Source organism: Phoenix dactylifera, chromosome 16 (genome assembly GCF_009389715.1).
Source record: "Phoenix dactylifera cultivar Barhee BC4 chromosome 16, palm_55x_up_171113_PBpolish2nd_filt_p, whole genome shotgun sequence".
Classification (NCBI taxonomy): Eukaryota; Viridiplantae; Streptophyta; class Magnoliopsida; order Arecales; family Arecaceae; genus Phoenix; species Phoenix dactylifera.
Window position 1 is genome coordinate 6,490,217 of NC_052407.1, and position 17,030 is coordinate 6,507,246.

The following is a 17,030-nucleotide window of genomic DNA, read 5'->3' on the forward strand; positions in this document are numbered from 1 at the left end:
AAAGTCACACACATCAGATTTTGTAATTCAAATCCAGAGGAAATCAATCATATGCAGAGATAATGAGAAAGGAACGCAAGCAACCATGTGTAACTCCAGGGACTTGAGCTCCAGTCTTCACCAATAGTAATAAACTTGCCTGCATGTGCTTCAAGTAGCCCGCAAAATGATCCATTGTATCTTGAGAGTGCACTACCAATAATAATACTCACTTGGCCACCGTGATTTTAACTTAAAAGACTGTATCCAGCGGAACTGTGGATCGGTGGATGAAACATTTAGTATGATTACTTGTGAACTTCATTATTGCTACAGGCTGCCATCTTGGATTTTGTAGATAAGGTGGACTCATGGAAGAAACTGCAATCTCAGTTTCTCAACTTCCTGAGCACCGGCCTAGTAACGATTGAATCTAATAAACTTTCAAGATCTGCAGCAGATGATTTCGGTCCTGTTTCACCGGAACTAGCCTAAATGAGCAAGATCAGATCAAACCGATTCGTCGGGTTATTTTGAATCTTAGAGAGAGCCCAGAGATGTACATGGAGATTTCGGTTTTAGACGTATAGCAATTTGTCTTCCTTCAATGTGATAAACCAATGTTATCTCATAACAAAAGGCCAACTAGTGATCCATAATATTAAACAAAGCATGGATCAGCAGGAGGAAGGATAGTTAAATCCTCTGATCCCGCAAAAGAATTATATAAAGAATAATAACACAGAGCACTTCAAAAGGGTGAGAATTCAGAAAGGAAACAACCACATTTGCCTATGTAAATTAAATTTAATTCTAAAGAACAGATATATAACAATTATTCTGTTTGATACATTAAAAAGATGAAATGAGGGTAACAGAAGCAAAAATCTAAGAAATTTTCTTTTTTGAGGAAAAAATGCAACACAATGCTACTTCCAGCAACACTGCCATTGTTTTTCTTTGCAGTCACACAGAAAGTAAAGTACGAAAGCTGTTCAATTGATCTCAGTATCAGCGAAAACCTACGGCCTTCCCACAGCGCAGGGCATTTGAAGGGATGTCGTACTCATTGGAGAAGCTTTTCTCTAAGGTCCATACTCTGTTGTAAAATTGCTGCCCCAGGTACTGCCTCCCCCACATTGCAGATCTTAGGTTCCACATGCCTTGGTTATCCAAAGACACAAAGATTGCAGACCATCCCTTTGGATAAACCTAGAATATTAGAGAAGAACAGACATATATTAGAGTCTGAAGAGTAGCTTTCCACAAGTCCATGCATAATAAGAAGGCAGTGGATGCAGCTCCAAGTTACAGAAACCAGTAGGATATATAGCATGCTCACCTGAACTGTATGTCTGGTGACAGCATCAATTAAGTTATATCGTCTTCTGAACTTCTCTGTCCAGTTCCCAGCACCATATCTGCATACATCCAATGCCATAGAACCAGCAAACTTCAGATTTGTGAGTTGACCAAATCGCTAGAAACAAGCATATAATTACCAAAGATCCTTCCATGGCAATTACAATTCAAACAATACTTTCCATACAGACTAGCATGGGGTGGTCAAATATATATATATATATATATTTGAACTATGACACCTTCCTTTGCTCGAAGAAATATCGATCTCTTCATGAAGTTGAAAGAAAATTTTATATTTCCCTCCACCCAATATTACTTCATTGTTGTGATAGCCAGCAAAAACATAGAAATGGATCTTCTTCAGGTCAACTAATTAACAGGATCTTAAGATCTATAAGCAACTGATGCCTTCATACAAGCTTGTAAACCAGTCATTGTTTAGAAATTGGATGATAGGAAACATTTAGCAAATTATAGTCTAAAAGGTTCTATTGCACATAGAATCATACTAGTACCTAAAAAAAATATTGTAAGAGTTAGTTATTTATTTGACTTCAATTGTCATAGCTAATTATTGTGGGAGCTATCCTGAATATGGTGCATTTGCTAAAATTTCTCAAAGGAGTGCATTATATTGTGAACAATATCTTTTAGAATTATGAACATGAGTCCTATCTCTAAGAAAACAAGTAGTTGGTCAAATAAATACAAATGTTGAGCATTATATCAGATGCAATTCGACAGGGAATTGGAGAAGGGAAAACCAAATGATTGAAGAGCTTACCCAACAACCCAGAAGTCATAGCCATCAAGATGCCATGATTGCATGGAATCTTCAGTGTTTTGGAAGACGATTTCAATGAAGTCATGAAGATTAAACCTCATGACCGGGGTACCCAGTACAGCAGAGCCTTCAGGGGCCGGAATAGGGATGCTATCCCAGGTGAAGATACCAGGAATATTGAAGTTGTCGGCGAGCTTCAGAGGCGTATCAGGAACAACAAAGGAAACGCCATTGACAGCGTAGCGCTGCTTTCCATTGATCAGAGGGGCCGAATTCTTCAAGACGAGTGACCTTGTCCTCGTTATGGTACCGTAATGGTATGATCCCTGAGGATTAGGCCTGGCTGCACTAGCTGTGAGATTCCACCTTCAAGGAGCGATCAACCAAAAGAACCACCAATCAGAATCTCGCCAAGCCTCTAATGGTGGCACAGTTCGTCACTGATGTCAAAATGGATAAAATAAATCATTACCTAATGGTTCTGGCTTGCCGCATAGAGATGTGAGGATTGCGGAGAGGTGGCGGAAGTGGTCCAGATGGAGGGGAGTTTGAGTTGCTGTAATGCAGTACTCCAGTTGCAGTTAACACCCTTCTGGTGAATCGAGTCGAGGTGACGATGTAGTAGTCCTTGGGGGGCTGATCCAAGGTAACCAAGACCGCCAGCGATTGGCCGACATGGATGTCGAGGGAATCGTAGATGTTCTGAAGTGTGTGGGAACCTTCGACCTCAACGAGCTTCATTTGGTGGCCCTGGATCCTGAAGTTGATCGAGGTCATCAAGCCCACATTGGAGACCCTAAAGAGGTATGTCTTTCCTGCGTTGGCGTAGAAAGCTTCAAATGAATGAAATCTATGGATAAGAGAAGCAGAGTAGAACAGGGGAGGAACATTAAAAAAAAAAAAAAAAAATACTTTGATCCCCAGAGAAGGAAGTGAACTGCTGGGCGCCGTTAATGAGAAGCCCGTCAGGGAAAGGCAGTGATCTCCCTGAATCCAAAGTCTGCTGCAATGCCTGCAAGATATCGAAGAAACGCCTCGATGAGATGCTCTCATTACTCAATCTCCAAAACGAGAAACCAAAGATGATCGATATACCTTGTGGCCGGCCTTGTACCAGTCGCCGACGAGCAGGGAGAAATCGCCATCAGGCTTCGCATATGGCACCGGGATCTGCGGCCTCTGGTAGACATTCAGAGCACCGAAGCCACCGGCAGCCCGCTGCATTCCGGTGGAGAGAAAGTAGGTGAAGCTTCCAATCTGGTCCTTGGTTTGAAACTTATATGTATAGTTTGAACCAGGAGGTATGGGGCAGTTGGTCCCCAGAACTCCATCTTGCCACGAGTTCTTCCTCTGTTTGATCCCATTCCTATATATCACTCACCCAACATTAAAACCAGCACAACAAGAAACCTTCTTTTTTGTTTTTTTACAGCAAAAAGAAAAGGATACGATATAAAGAGAAGAAACCATACCAAGTTATGAGTATAGGCTCGTCGATCTTATTGATAACATCGACGATCATGTTGTCGTTGGTGACGCAGTCGATACGAGGCCCAGGGAACTGCCCGTTAATGAGAATCCCCTATAAAACAGTCCACGAAACAGCCTTTCTTAGTCCCATATGAACGAGATTAGCTCATAATACATTAAAGGTGGCGGTGAAGAAGACAAGAGAACGGACCTGCTGCTGGACGCCGAGAGGGGAGATTGGTCCATGAGTTACTGTCCAGGTGAAGTACCGGTAAGGGTCTTCGGCGGTCGCGACGAAGGCCAAGGCCAAAAACGCCATGGCTCCAAGGACCAAAGGTGGCGACGATGGCGTCCTCATTGCTTTCACCGAGGTCTCCTAAAGAGATCTCAGAGGACTTACTCTTTTTTTTTCAGATAAGAAGAGAAGAGAAGAGAAGAGAATAGAGGATGAGAGAAGAATGAGGCATGTAAAAGAGGGGGAGTTGGGAGGCGTTTTAAGAGAGTGCGAGCGGGAAAAGGGTGGGCGGGGGCAGGGATCCCACCCTCTTCCTTCCGATGCCAGCTTGGGCGCGGCGCGGTTGACGCGTTTACGCGTTAGGGATGGTGCAACGCAGGACTACGTAGATCCGACTTCAGGGTTTTTTTTTTTTTTTTAACGATATATTATATAGTTTTTACGTGATTACAGCCGGCCAAGTGAAGAAATAAAAAATGATACAAGGTAGAAGGGATAGCATCTGCCCTAGTTCGAAAAAAATATCTGAAATACCGAGTGACAAAGGAGGCAACCCAATCTGCAGCTCGATTTGCCTCTCGATACACATGTGCTGCCTGAAAGGACTTCATCTTTCTGATCACAAATCAGCGGATGGCCATCTTCAAAACGATCCATTCTTCGATTCCAGTCAATCACCATGGAACAGTTTTTCTCAAAATGTACCTTATCAGCTTCAAAAACCTATCAATGTTCTCTTGAGCGGATTTGGGCCATGATGCAACATGCCACTATATTATTGGTTTGCTCGTACCGTAACCCCACCTGGCTCATGAGCCAACCAATCATCTAGAGACATGTGGCGTGGAGAGAGTTGGGACGAGTAAATTACCAAGCCAGGAGCAAACCATGTGCATGCACTCAAAGCCCACCATTGTTCTCTCTGCTGCTCATCAATTTGTTTCTTTTTTTAATTTTATTTTTTATTTTTTATTTTTTAGTATGAGTGCGGCTAATAAAATTAAATAAAATCACACAAAAAATCATGCATGCACACATATTCTTCTTTTTTATTAATTTTATTATTGCATTGTAATACTAATTAATATAAGGGACTTTAGTATCCAGCTTAAATGATTCATTCTCTAGGGATGGGTGCAGCTGTGATCCAAAGAGGACTTGATGGCAGCAACAACAGCTGGGAGTTCTCACGGCGTGATGGTCGCAGGGTGGGGGCAGCTTTTCACATGCCCCCTCCTCGAGGCCATTACGGAGTCCATGCTCACCTTTATGGCTTCATCTTCTAGGGAACGACGTAGTGGATACGTTTCATTGCGGTGGGCCATTGCATGGGTGGAACTGTGGGTTATAATCCGGAGCTTAGTATTGTTTTGGGAATAGAAAGGGATTATTGGGGTAGTTGGCTCATGGTTAATTATGTGCATGGACACGAGGAAGTGGTGGATGAGTTTTTCTTTTGTTCACGTTGGAGGGCTAGTTGTTATAATTTGTTTTCTTTTCTTTTTTTTTCCTTTTCAATCACTGGTTTGCTATATTTTGGGGTTCTTGCTAAGCTTCTCAATTTTAAATTTGGTTTGAGAGTTTATGTTTCATGCTCACCTTGTGAGCTGACTAAAACCCAAGATTACAAGCTTGCACCTTTTTTTCATTATACTCCTCTATTTTTTGTAAATAAGAAGTGCTACCGCACATATTTAGAGCACTTCTCATTCTTTACTTAGACTATAAGAAGTCGGAATGTAAATTCAGCTAAGCTAGACAGGCAACCCGAGTTTACGAGAGTTGGGATGCATATAAAAATATATCAACATTAATTTGAAAAAAAAATTAAGATAGTCCATAATGTTGATCCTGTTTTGACCGCCCATTTTTTCAAGGATCCTTGGATGCATATTTAATTAGTTTGTCTTAAACTTTTGATTCTTCAATGCAATCAGGAGCGAGAAGTAAAATAAAGGTTGAATTGGACTGGTATATGGTTGTTTGTTGTTGCAAATAAATAAAATTACAATGCACATATTATATCATAAAATTAGAGCATATATCTAAAGGGAAAACATGTGTGGAGACTGAAAATACATGTTGTGACATATGAGCCTAGCCCATGAAAGTTTTAAGGAAAAAAATAAATTATGTACAACAATCAATTAATAACTTATTTTACATCATTCAAGCATGTAATCTGTGACACATAATATCTTTCTTACAAAACTTTTTTTTTCAAAGAAAATGCCTTTTAAGAAAACTATTATCTATTATCCAATGAACCTACAACTTAAGAGAACAAATGCGCTTTGTAATTTCGGCAATTGCCTAAAAGTTACTTGCATGAGTTTACACAAAATTTTGCATCCTCAATCACATAGGGTAAATTCAAACAACAAAATGTTTAAATTTAAATCATTTTCATCATTACAAATTACCATATATCTTATTTCATTCACCATTGTTGGTCATACTCATGGATTCTACTTAAGAATAGAGGGAACAACTAACATGACCACCAGGAAATTAAAGGTTTCAGTATTTCTTTTAACTTTTCTTTCAGTATGGATTCATCTCCATGAACAAGTGCTGTTTTGTCAGGATTGAGAAATACTTCAGCACTCAACCCTACCAAAACAAACTTGCACGTAGTGCAGGGTTTGGTGGCTCCACCACAGCCCCTCAAATTGCACTATGAACAGCCCTCCTCATGCCAGTTTCTCCCTCCCTCTGCTGTCGATTTCCTTTTGGTAGCGTGGTTGGGCTCCATAGCAGCTTACGAATTGGATGCCACTGCTTGGGAGAAAGCGGAAGACCGCGTGTCTTTTTGTTTGTGTTCGTAATCGTTACGCTGGCGTGAACGCGAGTTGGTGGGTGATGGCGGAACTTGCGGAAATCCGCGTAAGCTGGGTGCTGGCCAGGGATTTCGATGTTGTTTTTTTTATCTTTTCTTTAAAAAGATAACGGTATTGTTTTTTTTTTTTTTTTTTGTTGAACATAGAATTTCATTATATATAGATTGAAATCATTATTGATATTATTTATTTTAAAACAAATTAATTTATTTTTTAAGTCTTAATCATTGTGATAATGTTTACTATAATCTTATTTAATAAAATATTATCTTTTCAATGGTGTAACCATTATTCGTCTCAGAACATGTCGTTATAATGTTCAATAATGTATTCCAATGGTTATTATTTCTTTCCCCCAAAAGAAACCTCAAAGTGATATGATGGCTGTTATATATATAAATAAATATATAGATGTAAATGATGGCTGTTGTAATATTACAATGGCCATTATTCAAATATTTTTGTCGAGCAGAGGAGATTATGGGCCGAGTCTCGAGTCTGCACTATATTTATTTTTAATCAGGCTTTAGATCAAATTTATTTAAAATTTAATATTTTTTATGCCCAAGCTCACCCCATGATCCATTATAGTATTAAGTCGAGTAATAGATTACAAAAAATTGACTTTGTATAAGTACCATCCTAAAATTTTAAATTTAGTCAAATTCAATCATAGGCACTATAATCAATTTATCTCAGTATGTCTGTGCTACAATGTCTCCAAATCCATATAGGCCATGGACCGACTCTAATACCATTTGTCGCAACGTAGGATGTTATCCAAAAAAATCTCATTTGAAGATATTATTTTGAGTTTTTTAGCTCTGTACAGATATTTGAGATTTATCCGATGCATAGTCATGTGGGAGTAAACATTAACAAAAATCATATGGGACAGGCACTAAAGAAAAAAATATAGGACGAACTTTCTATTTTGCCACGTTTTCTCTAGTGTGCATTTTGAAAAAGAAATCCAAAAGTCATAGATTCCTTCTACTAATGGAGTCGATAGTCCTATGGTTAAAAAAATAAAAAATAAAAATCGTGGTACATACTACATGGTTAAGTAATACCATCAAATAAATTAATTATTTAACAAGCCAATACATATATTTAATAAATTGATATATAGCTTCTAGAACATGGTGTTCAGCGATACATAGTACATGGTCAAATAGTACATACTTAGCAAATTAACTATCTAGCAACCAAATACACACTTTTAAACAAATTACTACATAGTTTTCAGAACATCATATTCATCAATACACACTATATGGTTGATGATATACACTCATAGATCTTCCGACACATATTGGAAGCTTATTTAATACATATCTAGCAATGATACAATACGTACCTCTAAGTAAATTGATACAATTTTTAAAACATATTTTTTACTAATACACACTGCATGGTCAAGTGATACAAACTAAGCAAATTAATCATCTCGCAAGTCGATACACATCTCTAGATAAATTGATACATTGTTTTTCGAATATAATGCTCATCAGTACTGATACACAGTTTGTGACACTCGTCGACTTCTCGATACAAACTGCAAGCTTATTTGATATACCTAGTAGTGATCCAATATACACTTTTGGATAAATTGAAACATAGTTTTTAGAATATGTTTTTTACCAGTACATACGATATGGTCAGGTGATATACACCAAGCAAATTAATCATCTCGTAAGCCAATATACACATCTAGATACATTGACACATAATTTTCAGAACAAAGTGCTCATCGGTACCGATACATATTTTTCTAGTTTTGTCTAACATAAGAAATTATATATATATTATTCCTTAGGTTCCATAAACTCTTCGATGCTAAGATCTCAGAAAAGAGAGAAAAATTTATAGGAGGAGAAAGAGATTTTGAAGGAGAAGAAGGACCTCACGGATGTGACAAATGGCTCGACAAGAAAGAAAATAGATGGAGAGGTTGAATAAGAAAGAAAATAGATATGGTCGATGATCTCCCTATGGACGATATCTCTTAGCATATATAATTTATATATATATATATATATATATATATATATATATATATATATATATATATATATATATATATATATATATATATATTAAAAGTTACAAGATTGATGGACTTCTTTAATAGAAAGAATCCTATATATCCTATTTGAGTTTTAGATTATCTCTGTTAGAGAAAATATATATATATATCCTATATATATATTATCCTATTTTTGTTCACCAAACATATGCTTCCACGGATTCTCACAACCGGACTTCAAAATTGGACGGCTGGCTTCTCCAAAAAAAAAAAAAAAAAAAAAACTTCTCAAAAAAATCTGACGGCTTGGGATACAACTATGGCAATTCGTCAAGCGTTTTCGATTACAGAGTCTCGTGCGGGCCCTGGCACGGACGAGCATGCTTGCATGCGCGAGTTTAAAAGTTTAAACCATCATTTGAACTCGAAACAAGTTAAACAATCAGCAATCATTGTGGCAAATGGATCGTTCGAAAATCTTAATCCCGTTTGATCCTCTCCATGAAATAAGTGGCGGTAACCAACCCCATCGTTTTGCTCAAGAGGACTTCAAAAATCTTATAATTCCGGGACTCACTAAAATCATTTTCTAGATCATGATGCGACGGGAATTTAATGGAAAACATGGTCGTAGAATCGGCCTCTTGGGCACGCAAAACAACAAAACAAGTACGCGTCTCGTGGATGCTTCGTATGTGAGACTTCCTGCAATCATGAAACGTCAAGGAAATGTGCCTTCTAAGCTTCATGATCCGAGATCTCTGCCGTGACACCAAAACTATCTGCGTTCAAGAGCGCTGCAAACCTAAAACATGTCTTTATAGATACAGATATTTTTTTCAAAAATGAAAATTCATCTCATTTGTTTAATTCTTGCTTAATGCAGAGAGACAAAGTGGATTCTATCAGCTAAAAGTGAGAGTGCGTTTATTGGATGATATCGTAACTATGATTGTAGTTATGCCAGTTGGGCTTCGCCGGCTGACTAAGATTTGTTTCATACTGCTTTCAAACTTGAACTTTGAGATTAAGTTTGATTTGTTTACCATTAATTATTTCAAGCTTAATGCAAGTTTAATTTTGAGATGAGTAGAATATGAGGCTACTTGATCAGCATAATAGTCCTAACTCCTAAGTTTAACTGAAATCAATCCAAGCTTGAATCGAACTTGGATAATTGCAGTTTGAGTCAATCTGAATATATTAAGCTTGGTTTTGAGTTAACATTTAATTGGCTCAAAGAGTAAACAAAATATATTTCATTAAAGTTGTATGGAACTAAGCCTGATCAAGCTAAATTGATCTTTAGCTCAGCTTGAATTTAATTTTGAGCTTGTTTTGTTCAAGATTGATTTATTTGGCTTTGCATTGAGCTTGATTCGAGCTTTTCTCAAGCTTAACTTGACCTATTCAATTCATTTAATGGCATTGATCCATCATAATCAATATTTCTTCTCACATGATTATGTTTATATATATATGCTTTTTTCTATAACATCAAACATGTAACAAATGACATATGAGCTCTTCATTTTTTTGATTTCCATATATAATTTGATTTTTTGTGTAAAAACTTATGCAGGCTTGTGTCTAGTCCCACACCGGCTATATGCTAAATAAATCTTAGGTACTTTTATAAAGTCAAAAAATCCAAATAACATTTTCTAGCTAGCATTTTTGGGTGAGGTCTAAGTTGTTATAATTAGTATCAGAGCGGATCCAACAGCCCATGTGAACTAGGAGATATTGTAGCATGACCCTATTTGGGCCGATCACAAACTAATCGTGGTATTTATGAGTGGATTTGAATGGATTTAGATCCTTACACTACAAAAAAAAGAATAATCTTGACACTTTTTAATGCATATACCGAAGCTTATAAGCGTCGGTATTTTTATTACCGATACTTTTTAAAGCATCGCAGAAGCGTCGGCAATGTTAAAGTGAAAATTTTATTTACCGACGCTTTTGAAAAGCGTCGGCAATAAAGGAGGCTTTGCCAATGATTTTAAATATCGGCAATACTTATTCTAACGATGCTTTAAAGTGTCGTTAGAGTTATTTTTTAAAATATATATATTTAAAAAGTCTAATTAATTTTAGGGGGCCAAAAAAAAAATCTGGATCTAGCTGGAGAGAGAGATTAGCAGACATTCTAACCTCTACCGAAAATAAATTTAACAAACTTAATTTTAAAAAAAGCCCAATTTTTGATTTTCTTATCTATTACTAGTTCCTTCTGATTCTTCTTCTTATAATAGCACAAGATAGATAACCCCAGAAAGTTAAAAAAAGAATAAAATTAGAAAAGAAATTACACAAGAAGAACAACAGATGCCCAATTTATTGTTTTTTTTTACAAATTACAATAGGAAGCATATTACAATATTTGCCCAATTTATATTATGTTTCTTTTTCTCCTATCAAATTATCTTTTACAATAGAAATAACACAGAAAGCATATTTACAAATTATAAATTAAAAATTACAGTAGAAATAACACAGAAAGTATCTCCTAACCCTAACCCCAACCTCAATCCAACCTCCACCTTCGACTCCACCGCTCGGAGCCCCGCGGTCGCGTGGATTTGAGGAGGTAATGGTCACCGATGGGGTTGTTGCAAGGGTTGGGTGGCGATCGGGTGACGAGGAGGATCCGGGACTTGCCTCCGGTGACCTAGGACAGGAACCTGGGTTCTCACTCAGGGGTCGGCATCACTGCTTGTTCCAGTCGGAGATCTTGGGCTAGATCACCATCAGATGAAGGAAAGGGGGTTGGGATCAGAGAGGAAAGGGGGGGTTGGGATGATGGAAAGCTGGTTGGGATCGAAGAGGAAAGGGGGGTTGGGATGATGGCGGCTGGGTTGGAAGGGGTTAGGAATTTCGTTAGAGGGGGGTACAATTGGCCTCTGATGACACTTTCTAAAGCGTCGTCTTAGTGGACGATTAGGCCTCCGACGATGCTTTGTAAAGCGTCGTCTTGGAGGGAGATTAGGTCGGAGACAATTGGGCCTCCGATGACTCTTTCTAAAGCGTCACGTTAGCGCACTAAGGCTTTCGACAACGTTTTTAAAAAGTGTCGTGTCAGGTTAGGCTTCCGATGACGCTTATAAATGTCATCGTAGTTCTCTTTCCACTTTTGACACTTTTAAATGTTGTAATATACTAATGCTACTCACTAGCATCGGCAAAATTTGGCGCGGTGACTAAATTAGCGACGCTTCTTTATAGCATCGGCGGATCACCATCAAAAAACCCTCTTTTTCCTATAGTGTAACTTGGCGCAGATGCCAATGCTTAAATGGGGAGAGCAGTGTGGACCCATGCAAGCATTTGTTTGGTCCTACATCAGCTATGTATTAGATAGATCTCCAATACTTATACAGAGCCAAGGAACCCAAATAACATATTCTAGCTGGTCATTTTAAATGAAGTCTTGAGTTATTACAAATAGTATTAGAATAGACCTAGCCTATTGCCTATGTAAACTAAGAGATACTATAGCACAAGTTCATTTAGGTAAGACCGCAAGCTTATCATGGTATTTGTGAGTGGATCTGAATGGATTTAAATCCTTGCCTGATAGGAATGCCTGGGCTTAAATGGAGAGAGAGAGCATGTGAGGACTTGTATAAGCATATCTTTAGTTCCACATCTACTATATATTGGGTAGATCTTAGGTACTACCAAAGAATCCAAATAATACTTTTTAACTTGTTTCTTAGATAAAATCTTGTGTTATTACAATTTATAATGAAAATCTTGACATAAGCGCCAATATTTTTTATTAATTAAGATTGGTAATAAAGTAAGATGATCAATATGGTGAAAGGATCTTAATCTTTAGAAGAGAATGGCTAATTCTTGTGAGAAGATGTTTTGCCATGTTGACTGCTGCTCAATGCAGCCAACTGAAAATTTTCAAATAGATAATGTATAACAATGAAAAGGTTTCGACAAAAGTATTCATTTAATAGAGGTGTACTCGTCCAATATATATTTGCTTTTGATGATATATCATCAAGAAGATCTCAATGAAAGCATCTAGAACCGTTCCTGCTTCATCTATAGCCAGGTTCATAAAATTGAGGATCGACTTATACCAACCAAAAGTAGGTACTGAAAAATGCAAAACCAAGAGTCAAAACCCATGAAGGGAGTCGATGGCTATGCATGGATATGTCCTAAAAATTCCTTGACATGGCATTTTCGGCCTTCATATTCTAATTTTGATTTTCTTATTTTCTTGTCTAAAATACCATATTTTTATAGGAAAGAATTATTAGGAGGAAAACAAGGCTCAGTTTCATGCATGGTTGGGTATATACAAAACAGGAAGAGTCTAGTTTACAGAATCTTGATTGCAAGACAACCCTACTGGCAATAAATCTTTGGATTGATAGTTGTACACCAAGTATTTTGGACTCCGTCAGGACCAGTGCAATAATCCGAGATCAAGATCTTAATATAACTAGACGCTGACCACATTCAGATCCAGCGAGTTGGACTCGAGAGTCTGATGAAGATCCACGAAGTTCTCTGTTGTGGTAAAAATTGACAGGTTTATAAGAACCGTCTACGCTAATGTCCTCTTGTTAGTTTAACATACTCAAGCCAACCCTAAAGAGGCCAAGATCATTCATTTTGGGCCCCAAAACTAGCCGGGAAGTAGTGGTCCAAAAGCAGTGAGCATCACCATATGTAATTATGACTTACAACCCTTGTAGCCACTTCAACGCATTTGGCTTAATCTCGAACTAGAGGGGAAAAAGAAAATAAAGTATCCATTCCACAGGCCAGTCACATAAATTATCCGAAAGTTATATTTTCATACAAATAAATCAGATTCAGCATGAGGAAAACACAAAGCAGCACACAAAAACAAAGATGCAGGCACTATGTCACATATAACATGTTGAAAGCTTGGACCTTCCATTCATCAAACATAGAGCTCAATCAAAATCCAGTGACCATCCATCCTACCTCACTTTCAAACCTTAACTTCCTTCTCCTCAACCTTCTCCAAGCTCTTCACATCCACCTTCTTGTGCCTATACCATGATGCGCAAGCCAGGTATATCCCAAAGTTCACCGCACTGAGTCCAGCCAACAGCCAATAGAAGTAGTCCAATCTATCCCTGTTCAAATTATTCCCGGCCAACCACCCTGCACTCACTTTGTTCACCACCTCCACCGCCACCGAGCTCCCGAAGTACCCCAACCCCAGGGAGCACCACGAGATCGCCGTCGACAAAGACTTCATCCCCGCCGAGCTCTCCGCGTAGAAGAACTCCAGCAGCCCCACCAACGTAAACATGTCCGCGGCGCCGAAGATTCCGTACTGAAACGATAGCCAGAAAACGCTCACCGGCAGCGGCGCGGCTGAGTCGACCAAACCGTGTTCAAATGCTACGGACCGACGCCGTCTTTCTACGAATCCGGCGACGGCCATCGAGATGGCTGCGAGCACGAGCCCGATGCCGATTCGCTGGAGGTGGCGGATGCCGGTGGGGATGCCAGTGAGGCGGCGCGCGAGGGGGACGAAGATGCGGTCGTAGATGGGGATGAGGAGCATCATGAAGACGAGGGGGATGATGGGGAGGGAGGCGGAGGGGATGCGGAAGTGGCCGGCGATGCGGGTGTCCATGGTGGTGCCTTGCTGGACCGAGAAGGTCTGGAGCTGAGCTAGGCAAACGTTCATGCACACCGTGCTGAGGATTATCGGCACCATTCGGAGGAGGATCTTGGTCTCCTCGACCTGCGTCACCGTGCACATCCACCATGAGCTGGGGGGGGTCGCGTACGGGGTGCCGTCAGGATTTGTGGCGATGGCGGCGCGGTCTAAGAACCTAGAGTGGAGGTGAAATTAGAAACTTTAGTTTAAGAATTCATGCATGCAGCTTCTTGATGTGATGGTAGTTGAGAGGTGAGCAATTGCACACACCCGAATTGGTCGGTTCTTTGGAGGAGTTCGGTGTTGGGGCCAGCTTCTTTGCCAAAATCGACTTCATGCAGCTCGTCGGTCATCGCCGGCACAGGTCGTCTCCGGTTCCGGACAGAGGCCACCAACACCTGAGATGGTGCACCAGTGAATTTTAGGCTTGTGGAAAATTTTTCAAAGCGATGCAGCAAATAGCATTGCATATATATATATATATATATATATATATATATATATATAGTGAACGACTTGAAATATCGCCAATACCTGGAGGATCCGTGTGAGGGCGCTGCCTCCGGGGACGTTGTTCCGGAAGGAGGAGCGGCCCATGGAGAGGAAGGAGACGGCGAATAGGATGGAGACGGCGCAGACGCCGAAGCCCCACTCCCAGCCCTGATTGGTGCTGATCCACACCACCAGCGTCACCCCCACCGCCGCCCCCGTGCTGAGGCTGAAAAGAAACCAGTTGAAGAAGCTCGAGAGCGAAGGAAGCTCCCTGGGGTCGTTCTCGTCGAACTGGTCCGCCCCCAGCGCCGGCAGCGCCGCCTTCACCCCGCTCGTCCCCAACGCCACCATGTAGAGCCCCGCGTAGAGAATGGCAGCTTGGCCTCCCTCGGCCGGCTTGCACTGGTTGGTGATCAGGCCGTGGCATGGCTCGGGTCGCCAGGATGGGAAGCTGGCTTGGAGCGTCAAGAGAATGTATCCCTGTTGTAAGAAAATTATAGAAGTGAGAATATATAACAACAAATGTTTTTTCTAAGCTATTATCACTTCAAGCAAATTGAGGCTTAGAGATGAAACAAACCCCTAGAGAGGGGCTTAAACTGCCTTGCAGAAAAGGTGAAGTCTGTGGGCTTCACTCCATACATGCAATAGCTTAAATTTTTGAGCTATAAGTATGTAATAAGGAGTATCAAAGCTACACCCAGTATACATCACAGCCTCAAGGGTCTCTCATTGAAGATACTACAGCCAGCTAGTTAGAAACTAGGGAGAACTTATTTCAAGAATTTTTTGGGGGGGTAACAAACCCTTCTGCAAACGAAATTTTTAGATAATAATTTTGGTTTTGCAAGGTTATTTGTCTACTTATGTATTAGCATAGCATTGCTCCTCGTGGTTAGCTCCGTATTTAACAAAAATTATCTAGCAGTTCAAAATCTAGATTTTTTAATTCTAATACTTATCTTCTCCCTCAAAAAATCAAAAAGATCTAATATCTCAGCTATTTAATAGGTGGATGGTATGGGGATGTATTGTGGCTAAGATGGAAGGCTTGAGGAATTCTAAATAATCAAAATATTTGTACTTTATTGCCAACATATATAGAAGGATCTAGATATTAATTATATCAATAAATATATTTTTTGAGCAAATATATTTCATGTTTTGGAATATTTTGCATCGATGTATCATGTTGTATCCTTCCATTCCTTATTTAAAGGCATTTCAAAACCAAATCGAAAGAGAAACTGCTATCACCACCAAAACTATCCGCACTTACCAGCAGCTCAATGCATCCAAAGATAACGCAGGTCTTAAATCTTGACAAGTAGGTATCGGATATGAATCCCCCAAGGAGGGTGAGAAGAAAGGAGGTCCCCATGAAGTTAGTGAGGGTGTTGGCCGACTTTGTCAGTCCAAAGTTCATGTAACCGAAGAAGTATATGACCAAGCTAACAGCAATTGAAACGAAGGACATGTTCTCAAGCCCCTCCATGGCTGTTTGAATCAAGCAAAGACATATGCAAGTAAAGAAAACAGAAGAAAAAAGAGCCCGGAAATAACCCAAAACATTTCGTTGCCATATAAAAATAAAAATGGTTAAGAGGCCTGACCATAGACAAATAAAGCAGCGCTAGTCCCTCCAAGCCTTTGTTTGCCATCTCCATCCCTGAAGAGGCCCTGTGCTCATAACAACAACTGAATCAGCAAACTGGGTAACATAATAATATTTGATAGATTATTGAGGTTTTGAGGCACACCATTTCTTTCTTAGGAATACTAGTTTTCTTATTACGAATAAGAGCTAAATGAATGATTAGTCACTCATCTATATTTCAGGATGTGGCTTTGCAATTTGTATCATCAGTGGTGTATATATACTGTGTCTGGGAATCTTTTGATTGATCATCTATGGAGAAACGGAAAGAAAACAACAAGGATGTCAGCAGCAACGAAGCAATTAAAAAGTCACAAGAATAGAAGTCAACTGCACACCTACCACTATTTTTCAGTTATTTTTTATGCTATTTCGCATATGACTATATGAGATGCTTCGGCTTGTCTCATTGACCTAATATTGAGAAGATACGAATCATTGATGCATGGATATAGTATAAGGGTGACGTTGGAATGTTGATAGGGTGCATTGAAGCGCACGCATA

At 39.4% G+C, this 17,030-nt stretch overlaps 2 protein-coding genes across 2 annotated transcripts; both read right to left on the minus strand.

Annotated features, from left to right (window-relative positions):
- Window positions 1-766: 766 nt before the first annotated feature.
- LOC103709153 (L-ascorbate oxidase homolog) lies at window positions 767-4,070 on the minus strand. The gene is made up of 8 exons (XM_008794376.3): window positions 3,810-4,070; window positions 3,601-3,710; window positions 3,224-3,494; window positions 3,041-3,140; window positions 2,601-2,943; window positions 2,129-2,494; window positions 1,322-1,400; window positions 767-1,191 (listed from the first exon to the last, which is right to left on the minus strand). Exons 1-8 carry the CDS (start codon window positions 3,954-3,956, stop codon window positions 991-993), a joined length of 1,617 nt encoding a protein of 538 aa, XP_008792598.2. The 5' UTR covers window positions 3,957-4,070; the 3' UTR covers window positions 767-990.
- Window positions 4,071-13,502: 9,432 nt separating this feature from the next.
- LOC103709186 (protein NRT1/ PTR FAMILY 4.6-like) lies at window positions 13,503-16,767 on the minus strand. The gene is made up of 6 exons (XM_017843350.3): window positions 16,629-16,767; window positions 16,482-16,548; window positions 16,148-16,365; window positions 14,911-15,348; window positions 14,647-14,774; window positions 13,503-14,551 (listed from the first exon to the last, which is right to left on the minus strand). The coding sequence occupies exons 1-6, from the start codon at window positions 16,629-16,631 to the stop codon at window positions 13,693-13,695; spliced, it is 1,713 nt and encodes a 570-aa protein (XP_017698839.2). The 5' UTR covers window positions 16,632-16,767; the 3' UTR covers window positions 13,503-13,692.
- Between the last annotated feature and the right edge of the window lie 263 nt (window positions 16,768-17,030).

What these genes read in the sequence shown, in the direction of transcription:
- LOC103709153 (XM_008794376.3), bottom strand. Translation starts at nt 3,956, where the DNA reads ATGAGGACGCCATCGTCGCCACCTTTGGTCCTTGGAGCCATGGCGTTT. An exon ending in GAGCCTATACTCATAACTTG is followed by an intron (nt 3,495 to 3,600) that starts GTATGGTTTCTT and finishes AGTGATATATAG; the next exon opens with GAATGGGATCAAACAGAGGA. An exon ending in TTCCTTCTCTGGGGATCAAA is followed by an intron (nt 2,944 to 3,040) that starts GTATTTTTTTTT and finishes ACGCCAACGCAG; the next exon opens with GAAAGACATACCTCTTTAGG.
- LOC103709186 (XM_017843350.3), bottom strand. An exon ending in CGCTGCTTTATTTGTCTATG is followed by an intron (nt 16,366 to 16,481) that starts GTCAGGCCTCTT and finishes TGATTCAAACAG; the next exon opens with CCATGGAGGGGCTTGAGAAC. An exon ending in CCCTCACACGGATCCTCCAG is followed by an intron (nt 14,775 to 14,910) that starts GTATTGGCGATA and finishes GCACCATCTCAG; the next exon opens with GTGTTGGTGGCCTCTGTCCG.